Raw genomic sequence first — 17,480 nt, 5'->3', positions numbered from 1 at the left:
GCAGATTTGCAATGGAATTTCGCGAAGAATTTTGGATAGAATCATAATTAGGATGGAATGCATAATTAGGGCGAAGACAAGTACAGGTCGAACTCGATTATCCGGGGGTTCAATTAACCGGGGCCCGATTATCCGGGGCTCGATTATCCGGGAAAAATGGCTCGATTATCCGGGGAAAAGTTTGTTTTTGCTTTGTTTACAAATTTTTAGGTTACAATATGTCAACAAATGTGATGAACCTCAAATACCCTACACCTGTAAGTAGGATTTAAACCCATTTAAAATTGTTTTTATTTTTTCACATTTTTCAGCTAAAATTTCATTTAAAAAAAAAACATGGTTGTAATAATACTAGACGTTTAGTTTAGGCACTACAACGTTATGTATGTTAGCTTCTATGTTTATCGAACAGTTTTTGATTGAAGAACATCAAAAATAAAAGAAAAGAAGCATGGCTCGATTATCCGGGTGATTCGATTATCCGGGGTGAAATAATTTTGGAGTCACCCGGATAATCGAGTCCGACCTGTAATGAGGATCTAAAGTTCTAGTCAAGGTTCTAGTGCATTCTAGGATAGATTTTGGCCATCGTGCCATCGACTCCTGCATGGACTGAAAATTTCTCAGTTCTGCAATGTTTTGCTCAAAATAAACTTCACAGATCGCTGCCGAATCAGCGATTTTTTGGTTAGGATTACAAAGAATAAGGAACACAGCAAAGCGAAATCAAAACAAGAGAATGGTTGCCAGATACATAAAATGCACTGAATCAACTGACAGCATAACTGACAGCACGCCGGCACACTTCGGCACATCACCGGCACGTTTGGCACAAAATCAAGTGTGCCGAGTTTCCCACCCCCTCGTGAAACCCTCAATCGAATTTTTGGTGTGCACACATGTGGGCTGCTTCAAACTAGTTTGATTTCTCTCCGTGTATAAATGCTGTCAGTTGAGCTTTCGTCGATGACAGCTGACGGATGCGAGCTTTCATTCTTGCACAAAATTTGTGAACTGGCAACACTACTGCTCCGAAAGAAAACTCGGTTCAGTGTTTACGTTGCGTTCGGTTCGTCGAGTAGTGTTGTGCACAGATTGTGCAGTCGTTGTGTCTGTAGTTCAAATTAAAAAGAAATAATTATTCGTTATCATTCTGTTATCGAAAAATGCTAATAAACAATGCTATAATGCACTTTGGGTAAGTACAACTAATCAAAATCGCAGAAATCTGAATTATGTTGTGGCCTACGCCACCGAGAAACCACTCACAAACGTCCCCTGTGTACCTACTTCCGAAATCGAACTGCAAATTTTCCTTCATTTTCTCTATTTTCCAAAAACAGTTGAATAACAGCGCTGGCCGAACCACCAGCGTTTTCCGTACGGGTTGCTGCTGCTGATTGGAGGCCTGATAATCTGGCCATCGCAGAGGAAAAGGAGAAAAGAGTGAATTACGGTCATCAGCACCGCGCCCGCCCGATCGACGCTAATTGAAGCGACGAAGGCCCCCAGCAGCAGCCGTAGCGCTCGGCAGAAGGTAAGACATAAAACGGCGGTGTGATGATGGGCCGCGGATTTCGATGGATTTTCTCGCGGCGGTGCATTTTTCGCACTTTTCCACTGTTCATGGTTTGATGAGCACCCGCTCGCTGGTCGAGGGAGGCTGCTCTACATGTTTCACTTGCGCTGTTGTTCGTTGTTACTGGACGGCTTGCTGCAATGGATCGCTCGCTCGCTCGACCGCACGCAGCATGTTTATATTTTTTTCTGTATGCGACGACGGGTTCGATCCAAGTAGGCATACGGGCCGGGCAGGGCGTAGCCTTCGTCATCGTCTTCACTCGCGCATCGCTTCGCAGCAGCGTGTGTTTGTGTGTGGATGGTTGATGGATGAAATTGTGCGATCTTTAGCCTACTTAATATTTAAATGCAGCAAGATTGACCTTGTGCATATTATTTGCTTAAATTAGTAGAAAATTTAAATATCAAGGATTGTTGAACTTATGCTGATTAAAAATCATTAACTTTTGGAAACGTTCACAAATTACATCGAAATTTGGAGGAGGGCGAGGTGGGCTGTGGTTCTAGGTTGGTGTGACGATACATGCACTGCCGTGAATCGCATATCTGTCCCATTTACATAGGAAATCCAGCAAAGATGGGACAGATATGCGATTCACGGTAGTGCAGGTATGGAAAAATAGCATGACAGAGGGGGGGAGAGGAAAATCTTGAAATCCCGAAAAACTCATGGAATGTTATTTATTATTTGATCGTAAAATAGAAGAAAAATTAAAAAAAAATGCCTTATAGATTCGTTTAGCCAAATTGAGAATTTTAAGAATTACATGATAAAAAATATCGAATTTCAAAACAAATAGGCAATGCAGAGATTCACTTACCTAACAGCGTGAACCGCTGATTATGCTGATTAAACGTTGCAATCACCAAGGCAATCTTGGATTAGTTTCTCACAGTTTCTTACCAATTTTGGCAACACGAGGTGAATTTTACGTCGCCAAAATCGGTAAAATTGTGATTCATGTTCAACTTCAAGCCATAATTTGGCAGATATTTTAACCCTTTATAAGGCCGAGGAAACTAGAAGAGTTGTCAAAGCGTACTATTATGGAAATGATTATATACATGATTACATGTACAAAACAATTTTTGTTTGAAAGAAACTCTCAAAAATCTAGGTGGCAATATAGTTGCCACTGCCCGTTTAGGCCAAAAACGCTGGTGGCAATATAGTTGCCACTGCCCGTTAACCCCAAAAACGAGCTTTTGAGGTGGCAATATAGTTGCCACTGCCCGTTTAGGCCACCAGCTCTGGTGGCAATATTCTTGCCACTGCCCGTTTAGGGTACTTTTCTTCTTTTGACTTCGACAAAAAGCCGGAAAAGAGATTTTAGAGTGGATTGGGCCTTAACCCATAATATAAACTGTGTAGTTCAGCTCATGTCAACCCAGAATTTGATTATTTCTTAAAATATTTACCAAATCTATAATTTTACAATAAGTTTGAGCTAATTTTCTTCACGCGGTCAAAATTAGTCATTTTTGAGACTACAAATGGCTCCTAAATTGTTGTTATAGCTTTGTTTAGTACCAAAAAAATACCAGGCGTTGTTAGTAGTCCCAATTTTGTGTAAACCAAAAAAAAAAGTTCGAAATAAATTGTTATAAAACAGAAAAAAATACAAACAGTAGGTGGCAATATAGTTGCCACTGCCTTATAAAGGGTTAAATAGATACTCACAAGTTATAAAACGCTTTCCTGATGACTTTCCTTATGACGTTCATAAATAACGTCACAATTCGTAAACTTGTAGTATTTCGGAAAACTTAATGATTTGTTTAAGAAAGTAAACTGAGAAGCAGGCTTCGTCCCAATGGAGACGTTACGCCAAGAAACGATCAAACGATCAACGATCAAATCTGACTATACATGTCAATGGTTGCTCCTCCGTGATTGATCTGAGCTGGTACCAATTGCACTGAGATCCAAATGAATAAGGGCTGGGACACTACACTTATTCTCAAAGCGAAATTTTAGCAGCTCATGCATTTTGGATCAATAACGGCGCCGGCCACGTCCTTATAGTCAGTTGGGAAGGGAAAGGAATGTTAGAGTGTGCTGGTTGTTGCTACTAAAGACCGAGAGCACCTCTGCATCCCCACAACCAGCACGGTCTGGGGTATTTGTTAGACGGAAAGGATGGGAGATCTGGGAGTCACCGTTGGGTCGGTGATGCGATCCATGGATAGGGGTTATTTATAGTGTTCGTAAGGTGATAGATTGTGTGGTGAATAAGGTGAATAAAGTCAAGCGGCACAGCACGCTTTGGTTGCATAACTTGTAGGCGTTATATACACTGTGCTGTGAGTGGAAGTTGGAAGGGACTTTTTCAATTCGTTTCTGGTTCTAGCGGTGGCTATGAACATATGAATATACATGAGTTGTATATGTAGAGAAGAGAGAGAGAAAGTGGATAGAAAGATTCAAAGTAGGATGAAAGGGACGGGCCAGGGATTGAACCCATGACCTTCTGCATACGAATCAGAAGCGGTAGCCACTAGACCACCAATTCCGTCTGCAATGGAGACGTTACGCCAAGAAGAAGAAAAAGGTTGTAATTATATTTTATTATGAGTATCTTGACTCTCCTAGAACTTTTGTTTTACGTCGTAAAATGTGTAAATGCTACCTTAGGACAGAGCTTATCAGACGGGACATAAACTCTGGAAACAGCAAACCGTTTGATGTGACGCCAATGAACATCACCAGTGTAAGATAGTACGGATACCTGTGGATGTGAGTCACTGTAGAGTCATCAAACAATATAGACATACGCAATAAAAGGCGATAAACCTATATTTTTTCTTTCAAATGCAATCCAACAAGAGGTCTTGGATTTAACGCTGAGCAATGCTGTAATCTTTGAAAGTTCACAAACAGACATGTCACAGATGAGACTTCTCTACCTGATCATAAAAACATTATCTTCAATTGAAGCAGATGTTCACTGCATTTAGGAACCTCAAGAAGACAAACTGCGATTGATACGTGGATCAGACGTACCTAGTGGAATTCTAAACTAGATCTATAAAGCTTATAGATATAAAGCTTTCTCATAAAAAATATTTTTTAAAGCGAAATGAACGGAAAATTGGACTCAATACTGGAAGTCCATGTGTAAATACAACACAATACAGAAATTCAAGAAAAAAAAAGATTTAGGGTGTTGAAATATGAAAACATAGAGTACTTCTGTAGTCGAAAGACTACGTAAAGCTGAAGCGATGCCGATGCTTAGCAACATCAAGAACGGAAGCAACCTTATAGATAACTAAGTTAGCTATGATTTTGTCACCTAATAAATGTTCATTAGTTGTCAATCGCAAAACGGTGAATTGAGAAAGAAAGCGTCCAACATAGCTCTGGTTCTCACAAGTTCCTACCTCATGCTTCCACGGGTCAAGCGATGACAAAGACCGCCAGCTAAGAGTTGTGTGCTTAGCTGGTAGTGCAGCCTGGGCACAGTTGTCCTTCTGACTTCAGCTAGATTGAGGAGGTACGTCTCGAGCGTCTGTTTACCAAGGAGGTGCGGCTCAAACTGCAACTGTTCTAGCATCCAGCGGCTGAGTATGAAATGCTCCTCCACCGGAAGCTGCTATACCTAAGGTGGCAGCCCCACCACGGTGGATAGGGGACCTTAGGCCAACAACCTACTGTTTCCGAAACCCAAAAAACCGTTACTGAAACCGAAAATGAAAGATTACGAACTGATTCAACGGCAACGACTTTTAGCGCGAAACAACGGACAAGAATTGGAACTTGGAATGTATTAACCCTAGCCCAGCAGGGTAAACTGGCACAACTAGTCAAGGAGGCATGTCGTATGAAGCTTGAGATTCTAGGACTGAGCGAAGTCCGTTGGCCGAACTTTGGATAACACAGATTGGCGTCGGGTCAAATACTCTCGCCTACTGAAAGATCCTTCGTCGAGGAACTAGAGAACCGTGCTGCAAATATTCCAGAAGGTGGAATCGTAGAAGATCAATGGAGCGCCATCAAGAACGCCTTCATCGCCACCGGTGAGAATAATTTGGGTGAGCTACGCACTCGAAGAAAGCAGTGGATCACAGATGATACCTGGAGGAAGATAGCAGAGCGAAGGAACGCCAAAGCCGCGATAGAGCGAGCGAAAACACGAGGAGCCAAAGCCGTAGCTCGTCAGCGCTATTCGGCTCTCGAGAAGGAAGTGAAACGCTCATGTAGACGGGACAAAAGAGCGTGGGTGGACCTGACTGTATGCGATAATTGGCGGGGCATCATGTTACTGTGTATTGTTCTCAAAGTTCTCTGCAAAGTGATCCTTAACCGGATACAGGAGAAGATTGACGCCACTCTCCGACGGCAGCAAGCAGGATTCCGAGCCGGACGATCCTGTGTGGACCATATTGTCACGCTCCGTATCATTCTGGAGCAAATCAATGAATACCAAGAGTCTCTGTACCTGGTGTTCATTGATTACGAGAAAGCTTTCGACCGTCTTAATCACGAAAACATGTGGGAAGCCCTCAGGCGCAAGGGTGTCCCTGAGAAAATCATCGGCCTGATTGAAGCACAGTACAGAGCATTTTTGTGCAGCGTACTGCACAACGGTGTTTTGTCCGATCCCATGCGGGTCGTTGCTGGAGTGAGGCAAGGATGTATACTATCACCGCTACTATTCCTCATCGTAATCGATGAAATCCTGGTTGGTGCGATTGACCGTGAACCAAATAGAGGATAGCTGTGGCAACCCATTGCCATAGAGTACATAAATTAATTCAAACTGGTTGATGATTTTCCTAGCTCAACGGCACTCTGTTAGGCAGTTCAAGCTCGATGATCTTGCCAATCGCTCCTCAGCGGCAGGTCTTACCATCAACGTCAACAAGACCAAATCGTTGGATGTAAACACGGTCAACCCCTTCCAGCATTACGGTAGCTGGGAAATCAGTGGAGAATGTTGAAAGCTTCCAATATCTTGGTAGCCAAATGGCGGCCGATGGCGGCACCAAGATCGACATAGGTGCATGGATCAAGAAGGCGAAGGCTGCTTTTGCGAGTTTAAGAAATGTATGGAAAAACAACCAGATCAGTCGACGCACCAAAATCCGAATTTTCAACTCGAACGTGAAATCTGTGCTCCTATACGCCAGTGAAACCTGGTGTGTATCAGCGAAGAACACGCAATGGCTGCAGGTCTTCATCAATAGATGCCTGCGATATATAATTCGTGCATGGTGGCCTCACAATTGGATCTCCAACGTGGAGTTCCATTCTCGATGTCATCAAAAGCGGGAGCGAAAGTGGAGGTGGGTCGGCCACACTCTACGCAGGGGCGGAAACGAAATCTGCAAACAAGCGTTAGACTGGAACCCAGCAGGACATCGCAGCAGAGGCAGACCCAGAGGCTCATGGCGGCGCAGCCACAATAACGAAATCAAGCAAGTCGACAGAAATTTAACCTGGCTACAGGTCAAGGCGATGGCTGGCAATCGCCTAGGATGGAATCTTTCAATTCGGCTCTCTGCACCACCGTGGGTGCCCAGGACTGAAAGCAAGTAAGTAAGTTACCAAGCGCTCAAACTGACTGGACGCGTTTTACTCTGCTCCATACCTCCCAATAGGTTATGGTTCACAAGGGTCTCCATAGTAATCAGTCAACAAAGTGAACATTTTTCATCATTGTTCGAAAGTTAGTCGCATTCGGGAGTTTTTTCGAAGGCGAGATGATCTCACTGGAAACATAGGGCGTAACCTGCCTGAACGGAAGCAACTATTCTAGCTGGAAATTCAAGATCGAGCTATTGGTAATTCTTGAGAATCTCTGGGAGTACTTGACCGGAATCTGCCCAGCAGAAACGCAAGCGAACGAAGCCGTAGTAGCAGCGTGGAAGAAGAGAGATCAGAAGGCCAGAGATACACTTGGTCTTCTGGTCGACGATAACCAGAAGTACTTGGTCTTCTCGAAGCCGTCGAAGGAAGCCTGGGAGAGCCTCTGAAGAAACTTCGAGCGCACCACCTTCGCGTCGAAGGTTTCCATCCTCAAGACACTGATGGCGAGGACATCGAGAAGCACATCACGGAGATGCAAGATCTCTTCGAGTGGCTTTCGGTAACGAGCCAAGTTCTGGACGCGAATCTGCAGGTGGCGATGATCCTCAGAAGCATGCCGGAGTGCTAAACACACAACGTTCTGCACACTGTTATCAATTGCTGGTCGTCGTTCCATGTCGTTGCATGTGCTTACATGCAGACATTGCACGGGGACCTCACGGAGACCATCTATGTATATGAAGCAACCGAGGGCTATAACACCGGATCTCAGGAGGAGGGACGCATCTGGAACCAGAAGATATCGGAGAAATTGAAGCGGTTTGGATAGGAACCACCCGAGGTAGATCCGTGTCTCTACATCCGGAACGTCGATAGAGTGATGTCGTTCATTTTGCTGTACATCGACGATATGCTCGTGACAAGTCCGAACAACGATGAGTATGAGCGAATGTATCGCTACCTGTCGAAACACTTCAAGCTTACGACCCTGGGGGACATCACCAATGCTCCGTCCAGCGGTTGATAGGCCCCACGATGTGTCTTATTCACCCACAGAAAAATGTAACGACGAACTACTGTTGCAAAGTGATCTAAAGGGGTGTTTTCCCTCTTATATAAAATGGACACCATATTCGTTTTATACATATATTTAAAAGAGCTCCTTAGCCACATGACTCTTCTTTCCCTAACTTCCTACCACTTTCCTACTCCAAACAGTCCTGACTCACATATTCGGTATTCTTCCCTTAATCTACTCACGGGCCCGTGTTTCGATGCTGGCGTACTGGGTACTGCACCGCCATCCCGCCGGCCGATACCAAAACTTCATCGTCGCTCCTTTGTCAGCTGTGTCCCGCTTGTCGGCGGCGTAGTTCTTCATTCCAAGGTGCTGCTGCACGCTTCTCGTCCCGATGGTCGTCGATTCTTCCCGGCAAATTCCTCCATCCTCGGCTGCAGACAAGCTTCTGTTCTTTGGACGTTCCAATTCCACGAGATCACCGCGCGCTCGGCTTTGTACCGCACTCCAGGGCATTGCCCTACTGATTGATCGAGCGATTTGTCGTAAATTTTTTTGGCCGATACTTTCACCGCCGCTATGTTTGAAGGACCAGCAAAAACAGACCCCCAGTGCGATCTTACCATCATATGCCGGTACGATCGTCGCATACTATGACCGAGCGGCTACATTTACTCAAAGAGCGAGACCCGAATGCTCTCTCGTATTGTGGAGAGTTTCTCATTGGACGCTTTTCCTTCTTGACGGACTGCCGAAGGCGTAATGCGACGTTTAGGAAGGTAGCTTTAGGAGGGGGGCCGTAGAGTAGTTGTCTACACGTCTGACTGATAATCAGATGGTCATGGGTTTGATTCCCACCCCTTCCACCCTTTAGTATTAAGGGAAGCCGTCTACGGACGTAAAAAGAATAGGAAGTCCACGGACAATAAACTGTCAAATTGAAAAACTAATATCGATAAAGCAGAACTTCAAAATTTGTAAACTCCTCTGGAGTCAATAAAACAGAAAAATTGAAAACCATTGTAAACTCCACTAGGAGTATAAACAGAAATAGGTTGGACATATAGCCTCAGATGCTGGTCCATTAGAAGGTGGTGCACAAAAGAACAGCACCACCGATCAGAAAGAAGAAGAAGAAGAAGAAGAAGGTAGCTTTGTTGTTTTGTATTGGTAATTCTGCTTTCGCCAATTTACACCAGCAGCTGGCTGGCGTGCTAATCAGGAGTTCCCAATGCGGATCAAACGGTGCAGTGCAGTATCGGTTGAAAAATGTTAATTTTACCTATTGATGTCACTAAATTGCCAGAACTCAACGAAATGTAAACACAAATGTAACACTACTTTTGACTACGTTTGATTGCGCATCAAAACATTTTCAACAGTGTAATTTCCCACATGGCTTGGTCAGCCAAAGCAAAATCAATAAATTGACAGTTTTTTTGATTGTTTGTCAATAGTTCCACCACAGACAAACAGACGTATCACTTGGAACAAATTGCGATAAAAATCATCGTCACGAAAACATAATCGCCCAATACTAACCAGGCTGTGTTATGCAAACCACTCAGTAGGTGGCGGTAATGAGCAAACGTCAAACAGGAGCAAAAACGATGCAGGCGCCGTGACCGAGCGATTTGCGAACCACAAAATATTTGAACTAACCGTTAAAAAGGGTAACGATGAAAAACAAGTAGAGTGAGACGTCTGTTTGTTTGTGGTTCCACCTTTGAAACAAGTAGTTGGCAGTTGGGTTGACGTAATGTGATTACAATCATATTCTAAAAACTATTGCATCATATCCATCTAATTACGCTTGCCAGGAGTTCGTCGAAAATCGAAGGTGCTGTAGAGCAACCATGGGAAGTAGAGGGTTAAGTAGAGCCTTAGCAAGCTTAGCACCAACACGTCAAAAATCCTAATTGCCTCTTTCACCAGGAGAAAAACTTAACAGGACAGAAATTAACAGCTTTTCAGTTTGGAGGGAAACAAATTCATCATAGCTAGGTACCCTATATGGTGTAGTATTTAGGAGTGTTTCTGGATACCAAACAGAATTGGAATGCGCAAATACGGACTTTATTCGGTTCGGTATGACGTAAGTAAGTGTATTGTGATTATGCTACAAAACTAATTGGAACAAAGTTAAAACTAATGATAATGTGGATTTATATTGCTGTAATCCGGTCAATAGTAACTTATGCTTGTTTGGTAGTCAAAAACACAAGAGACTTGTGTCTATTACTATTGCGCAGCAATAGTATCAAAAGCTATGCGATTCTCAGTCTGCTACAATTAAAAGGAATTGTTGAGATTTAAATCAATTAAGCATTATTTCACAATACCTAAATCCAAAATAGGCCAGTAATTAAAATGATTAAAAGACTAAGTGAAAATTGTTCGTTACAAGATTTAACCAGATTCCATACAGATGGCTTAAAATGGGAATAAGTAAAACAAAGTGGTATTACAATACCCAAACGCAGCGTGGAATGTCTACTATGTTTTTGGTGACAAGCTCAAACAATAATTTGCTTTAAACTGAAGCCGGCAAACGCAAAAATTAACGCGTTGCTCAAGTGCAAACTACAAAACGAAAAAAAAAACTAGCCATGTCGAAAGCGCCGACCATTCTTCCATCACATGTTACATGTGTAACTTTTTTTCTCCGGTGCATCGGAAACGATACGTTATGCGCTGTACTGGGTACAGTGAACACTTCCGACGTATCGATATTAGTCACGGTTCAGAGAGGGTATCATTTCATGTTCATGATCTTTTATAGTGTTTATAACATTCATGGACGATCTACGAGTGCACAGCTAATGCCTTTAGTTTTCTGAGCGTATTTGCCTTTTTACTTTTATAAATCACCATATTTCAAGTTATTTTTGGTGTTGCTGCGATTTGTTGTGGCGTGTTCGAACTTAAATTTCCTATGAGCATTTTAATATATAGTTTCTAAAAAATAGTTTCCTGATACCCACCTGCTGTGTGGCATTGTACATGTATCAATTATTTTACAAGCAGACTAACCGTGGTTGATGTGACGACATGAAGTAAAATCGACGCTATACCATTTAGCGTTGAAAGCATGTATGTTGCATGACTAATCTAACAAACTGGCTACACATTTAGGTTGTACTCTTTATGTTGAGATTATATGGATATATTATTAACTTGTGAATAGTTTTTTCGTTATTTACTTTTGTCTGTTAGATCGCATTTTATTAACATTTTTATTTCCATTTTACCGGACCAAAACGCTTACTACATCCTTTAAATTATTGTTTTAGATGGAGAGCAAACTAAAGGATCACAAGTTTGTCGCGGATTACTTCGCAAATCTTAACGATGTTTCGCGGAAAATCTCACTGGACATAGACGAGATACGGAGTACCTATGAGCACATCTGGGACGATCTGAGTCGCGATGAACAGATCGAGATCATCAACGAAACACTGATCAAACCTGAACTGACGTTGAAGTACTTCGATAACTTCTCGACTTCGTCGGATTCGTTCCGGAACATCATTGAAAGCGATGAAAATAGTGACGACCGGAAGGTCAATTTGTACGATGGCAAAACGCTGCAAACTTTTCAGTATCTGAAAACCGGTCGAAAAGTTATTCACGACGAGTCGTTTGGCCTGTTCCGGGATGAACACTCGGCGCCTTTCGCCCACAAAACCAAAAGTCAAATAAATTTGTCGATTTTTCCACCGGAAAAGGATAAACCCTCCGGGAGAAGGCTAGACCTAGCAAAGAAATTAGAAAAGATTAAATCTCCCAAGACGAACGATTCTTCCTCTAGTGCGAAATCCCACTCCAAGGTTTCCAATGGTGAACCGCCTACCCGCGACAATGAAAACAATCTAATCCAAGGAATCAAGTCCAACGGGCCCAACAACGACTTCCTGGCCAACTTCATATGCACTCAAGCGAGTGCTTCTGCCGCTCTGGCAGCAGCGTCGATGGCAAGTGACGAGATGGACGGTCAATCGTTGGAGAACATTGGCTTCGATGACGACAAGATCAACCTGTTCCGCAATAGCTCCCGTAGCGACAGTCTGCACCAGGCGCAGTCTTCGTCTGTCGAGGAAGACGACAAGAACTTCGACGAAATGAATAGCTTGCTGGGGAACAGCAAGGGATTCGATTTCCTGAACAATTGGTAACTTCCAGTTTGTCGCGTGTTCTTAGGTACGTATTAGTGTGTAATGTGTTGTTCTTCCTAACTTTCCTGCTCTAGTCTCTCTAAAGATCATTAACTCTTAGCAAAAGTGTTGTGTTCGTTCAAAATGAGAATAAGTCATATTCTCTAGATCCATCATGAGTTGCATCTCCACAATTGTTCATCAAAACCAACCAAACAAAGTAATTAGAAAAAAATGGCAATTATTCATTGCCAAAGACTAACTGCATCAGAGACTGATTTTGAAACCAAAACATTCTGCAAAATGTCCCCATTGAAGATGATACCTCAAAAAATTGAATAAGGAATACTCATTCATCAGCCATGCTCATAATATAAACGCAATCAAAAAAGGTACATCAATTTTCTAAAATACTCTCAACTCAATTTATGTATTATGTATAAAAAAAACAACAACGTATCGTACTGATATGAAAATATAGCACGTGGTTTATTCTATATCACATTCCATTCATTCTCTTAAATGCGGTAGGTGATGAATGCACCCATATTACGGTGTGTAGTTGATTATAGCAATTCGAAGTTGGTAACGATGATGGTCCCATATTATATAAGACACATAAACCATTACTGTGTTGGTCGAGGCGATTTTTCCAAAGGGCTCTCTCTTAGCTTCTCAATAACTACAGAACAGAATATGATAGCGGAAAAGATAAATTGAGCAATCCTGGAGAATGACGCCAAGATGCAGAAGAAATTTTGGGAGGAGGCGGTGAACACCGCGGTATTTTTGCTCAATCACTGTCCGACACTAACCCTTGCAGTGACAAGACTCCACAAGAAGCATGGACGACAGGAAAGAAACCCTACGTAGGACAACTGAAGATATTCGGTTCTGCTGCCGTTGTACATGTTCCGAAGCAGAGAAGGCTAAAGCTAGATCCGAAATTGACAAACTGTGTGTTCGTGGGCTACGCGGATAACGAAAGTCTACGGATTATACAATCCGACAAGTGGAACGTAGCTTCTGAGAGTCCAAAACAACTGATTCAGGAGGTAAGACTCATTTTTTTTTAAATTTTGTATACTTACCTTACCGATCAGGCTAAGGCCGGGGTGGCCTCTGCTGTACATAGTAGCCGTCTCCATTCCACTCGGTCCATGGCTGTTTGTCTCCAGTTCCGCACTCTGCGTAGGGTCCGCAGATCGTCCTTCACTTGGTCGACCCACCTAGCTCGCTGCGCTCCACGTCTTCTTGTACCGGTCGGATGACTCTCGAGAACCATTTTAGTCGGGTTGCTATCCGACATCCTGATGACGTGACCCGCCCACCGTAGCCTCCCGATTTTCGCGGTATGGACGATGGTTGGTTCTCATAGCAGCTGATGCAGCTCGTGATTCATTCGCCTTCTCCAAGTCCCGTCTTCCATCTGCACTCCGCCGTAGATGGTGCGCAACACCTTCCGTTCGAAAACTCCAAGGGCGCGTTGGTCCTCTGCACGTAGGGTCCATACTTCGTGCCCATAGAGGACGACCGGTCTAATCAGCATTTCGTAGATGGTTAACTTCGTGTTACGGCGAACTTTATTCGATCGTAGATTTCTGCGGAGTCCAAAGTAGGCACGACTTCCTGCCACAATGCGCCTCTGTCACAATGCGTCGTTGTCGGCGGTCACCAGTGAGCCCAAGTACACGAATTCTTCAACCGCCTCGATTTCATCACCGTCGATATAAATTCGGGGTGGCGGGCGCGGTGATTCCTCCCTGGAGCTATTTGCCATCATTTACTTTGTCTTCGACACATTAAGGTTGAAGGATTCGTCATTGACATAATCGTCATGATTGAAAATTCGAAAGCAGTTTTCTCGTTCAAAATTGAAATTTTCGCAATGAAAATGTATTTACTGTATTGCGGGTAAAGAAAGGAAGACAGTGAACACATTTCCACTGCGGAAATTTCAGTTTTAAACGATAAAACTGCTTTCGAATTTTCAATTATGACGATTATGTCAATGACGAATCCTTCAACCTTAATGACTAATCCGATTCGCCTGGCTTCACTCTTTAGTCGGATGTGCGTGTCCGCCATCGGCTCAAATTTACGAGCAATAATATCAATATCATCGGCGAAACCAAGCAGCTGAACAGACTTCGTGAAAATCGTCCCACTCGTGTTTATCCCCGCTCTCCTTATTGCACCCTCTAAAGGAATGTTGAACAGCAAGCACGAAAGACCATCACCTTGCCGTAACCCTCTGCGAGATTCGAAGGGACTCGAGAGTGTCCCTGATACTCGAACTACGCACATCACTCGATCCATCGTCGCCTTGATCAATCGTATCAGTTTATCCGGGAATCCGTATTCGTGCATAATCTGCCATAGCTGTTCTCGATCGATTGTATCATACGCCGATTTGAAATCGATGAACAAGTGATGTGTAGGCACGTTGTATTCGCGGCACTTCTGCAACACCTGGCGGATGGCGAACATCTGGTCCGTTGTAGCGCGTTCACCCATAAATCCAGCCTGATATTGCCCCACGAACTCTCTTGCAATCGGTGATAGACGGCGGCATAAAATTTGAGAGAGTATCTTGTAGGCAGCGCTCAGTAGTGTGATCGCGCGGTAGATCCCGCAATCCAACTTGTCGCCCTTTTTGTAGATGGGACACACGATACCTTTCATCCATTCCTCCGGTAATACTTCCTCCTCCCAAATCTTGGTAATGACCCAGTGTAGTGCTCTCACCAGTGCTTCTCCACCGTATTTTAGAAGCTCGCTTGGTAGTTGATCTGCTCCAGCGGCTTTGTTGTTTTTCAACCGGCCAACCTCCTCCTCAATCTCTTGAAGGTCAGGGGCTGGAAGTCTTTCGTCCTGTGCACATACTCCAAGATCAGTTACCAAGCCACTTTCGGTACTTGCAACGTCGCCATTGAGGTGCTCATCGTAATGCTGCCGCCACCTCTCGACCACCTCACGCTCGCTCGTGAGAATATTCCCGTGATTATCTCGGCACATGTCGGCTTGTGGCACAAAGCCTCTGCGCGAGCGGTTCAGCTACTCGTAGAACTTTCGTGTGTCCTTAGCGCGGTACAGCTCTTCCATCGCTTCGCGATCTCGTTCTTCCTGCTGGCGCTTCTTCATCCGGAAGACTGAGTTCTGCCTGTTCCGCGCCTGTCTGTAACGTGCCTCGTTCGCTCTCGTACGGTGTTGCAGAATTCTCGCCCATGCTGCATTCTTCTCGTTTTTTCAACGGTTCACATTCGCCGTCGTACCAGTCGTTTCTGTGATTCGGAGTCGCGAAGCCTAGTGCTGTAGCCGAGGTACTACCTATGGCGGATCGGATGTCCCTCCAGCCATCTTCAAGTGTAGCTGCGCCAAGCTGCTCTTCCGTTGGTAGGGCCACTGCTAACTGCTGCTCGTAGTCTTGAGCCACTTCTATGTTACGCAGCTGCTCGATGTTAAGCCGCGGCGTTCGACTTCGACGCGTGGTGATAACTGTCGAAAGTTTAGAGCGCATGCATACAGCGACTAAGTAGTGATCCGAATCTACATATATTCGCACTGCGGTATGAACGGACATTGGTTACATCCGAGAAGAATTTACCGTCGATTAGAACGTGTTTGATTTGGTTTTCTGTTTGATGGTCGGGTGATCTCCAGGTGGCTTTGTGGATATCTTTGCGGGGGAAGAAGGTGCTTCGGACTACCATACCACGGGAACCACCATACCATGCAAAGTTTACGCATCGCTGGCCGTTATCATACGATACGGTGTGCAGGCTGTTTCGCCCGATTACCGGTCTGTACATTTCTTCCCTTCCTACCTGCGCATTCATGTCGCCGACGATTTTCACGTCACGCGGCGAGCAAGCATCGTATGTTTGCTCTAACTACGCATAGAACGTTTCTTTCTTGTCATCAGGTCTCCCTTCGTGTGGGCAGTGGACGTTGATGATGCTGTTGTCCGCGCACGGAGCGAACATAACGTGTAAATATGTGTATGTGTTTAATGATATCCTAATTAATCCTTACCCGTAACATTAACATCCCTAAAATCCCAACGAACTAATCCCGAGTCGACCGCGGGTTATTTCGGTCCCCCCTTACTAACACCTGTGTCTGTGTCTAATGTGTGAACGCGCACTACCCACCCGAACGGTAATGCTTCTGTTGCTTGGCTGGCGGCCGACGAGCGGCTGCACATGAGAACTGTGACGACAGCCACCACATGCGAGCGGTGGCGGCGGCCAGAATCATCATGCGAGCGGAGCGAGACGAGGACGCGAAGAACATGCTGCGACATGTTCGCATCTCAGCGTCTACCAGGGCACCGACCAATGCGAGCGAGGCTCGCGCTGATTGGTGCGTGGTGTAGTTTTGGAATGCTGGGGTAGGGTATAAATGAAATAGAATTCGCTCGAAGAGCTATCAGTCTTTGTAAAGTAGTGATCAAATAAACATCGTTATAAAGTGAAACCGAATCTCTTTCCTTGGACAGCCGAACAAATCAGCCTTTTACAAGGCTTACACTTAAGAGTTATTCCGTCGTCGAGCTATCGTCTGCAGCACTCGTTCCTGCGGCCCTCTTCAGTGGGAAGAGCCGGCCAACCTCCGTCCAGTGTCCGTAATCGGACAGCTGCAGCTGAAGAAACGGCCCTTAACTCTCACCATGCACATCCTTGCGTTGATCGCCTGCCACCCGATCACACGCTGTCGCATCTTGCCCAACACTATAAATCCTGTTCCCAGTTCATTGGTGGTGCCACAGCTTTGGTAGAAGGTAGCCGCTCGATGCCCGCTTTTTCTCACTTTCTGTCCAGTCCAACAAAGTTCCTGCAACGCCACGATGTCGAAGTTGCGGGGATGTAGTTCTTCGTAGATTATCCTGTCACATCCTGCGAAACCTAATGACTTACAATTCCATGTTCCATCGTAGTTCTTATCGTAGTTCTTATTTCGTCGCGTGGGTCTTTGCTGATTGTATCGTGTCGTACTTTCTCCTATGTTATTCGCAATGGGGATTTTTACGGGTGGCTTATTGGGCCTACGCCAACACTCCTGTCTCGCCGGAGGGCCATCGTGCCAGTTCTGTTTAACGTCCCAACCAACACTGGGACGACCACGCTGATGGGGCTACCACCTTGGATCTAGCTGGGCGTGGTACAGCGTTTCTTACGCAGCCGCTGGATGC

The 17,480-nt window shown here is 44.6% G+C and overlaps 1 protein-coding gene across 1 annotated transcript; it reads left to right on the top strand.

The window, feature by feature from the left end:
* Positions 1–1,037: 1,037 nt before the first annotated feature.
* LOC115260687 (uncharacterized) lies at positions 1,038–12,720 on the top strand. Its single transcript, XM_029861877.2, has 3 exons — positions 1,038–1,198; positions 1,344–1,537; positions 11,426–12,720. The coding sequence occupies exon 3, from the start codon at positions 11,426–11,428 to the stop codon at positions 12,305–12,307; it is 882 nt and encodes a 293-aa protein (XP_029717737.1). The 5' UTR covers positions 1,038–1,198; positions 1,344–1,537; the 3' UTR covers positions 12,308–12,720.
* Positions 12,721–17,480: the final 4,760 nt, after the last annotated feature.

This window comes from Aedes albopictus, chromosome 1 (genome assembly GCF_035046485.1).
Source record: "Aedes albopictus strain Foshan chromosome 1, AalbF5, whole genome shotgun sequence".
Lineage (NCBI taxonomy): Eukaryota > Metazoa > Arthropoda > Insecta > Diptera > Culicidae > Aedes > Aedes albopictus.
The sequence above is the reverse complement of the archived record's forward strand: the minus strand, read 5'-3'. Positions and strand labels throughout refer to the sequence as shown.

Bases quoted from the DNA above. Each gene is read 5' to 3' on its own strand.
- LOC115260687 (XM_029861877.2), top strand. From the start codon at position 11,426: ATGGAGAGCAAACTAAAGGATCACAAGTTTGTCGCGGATTACTTCGCA.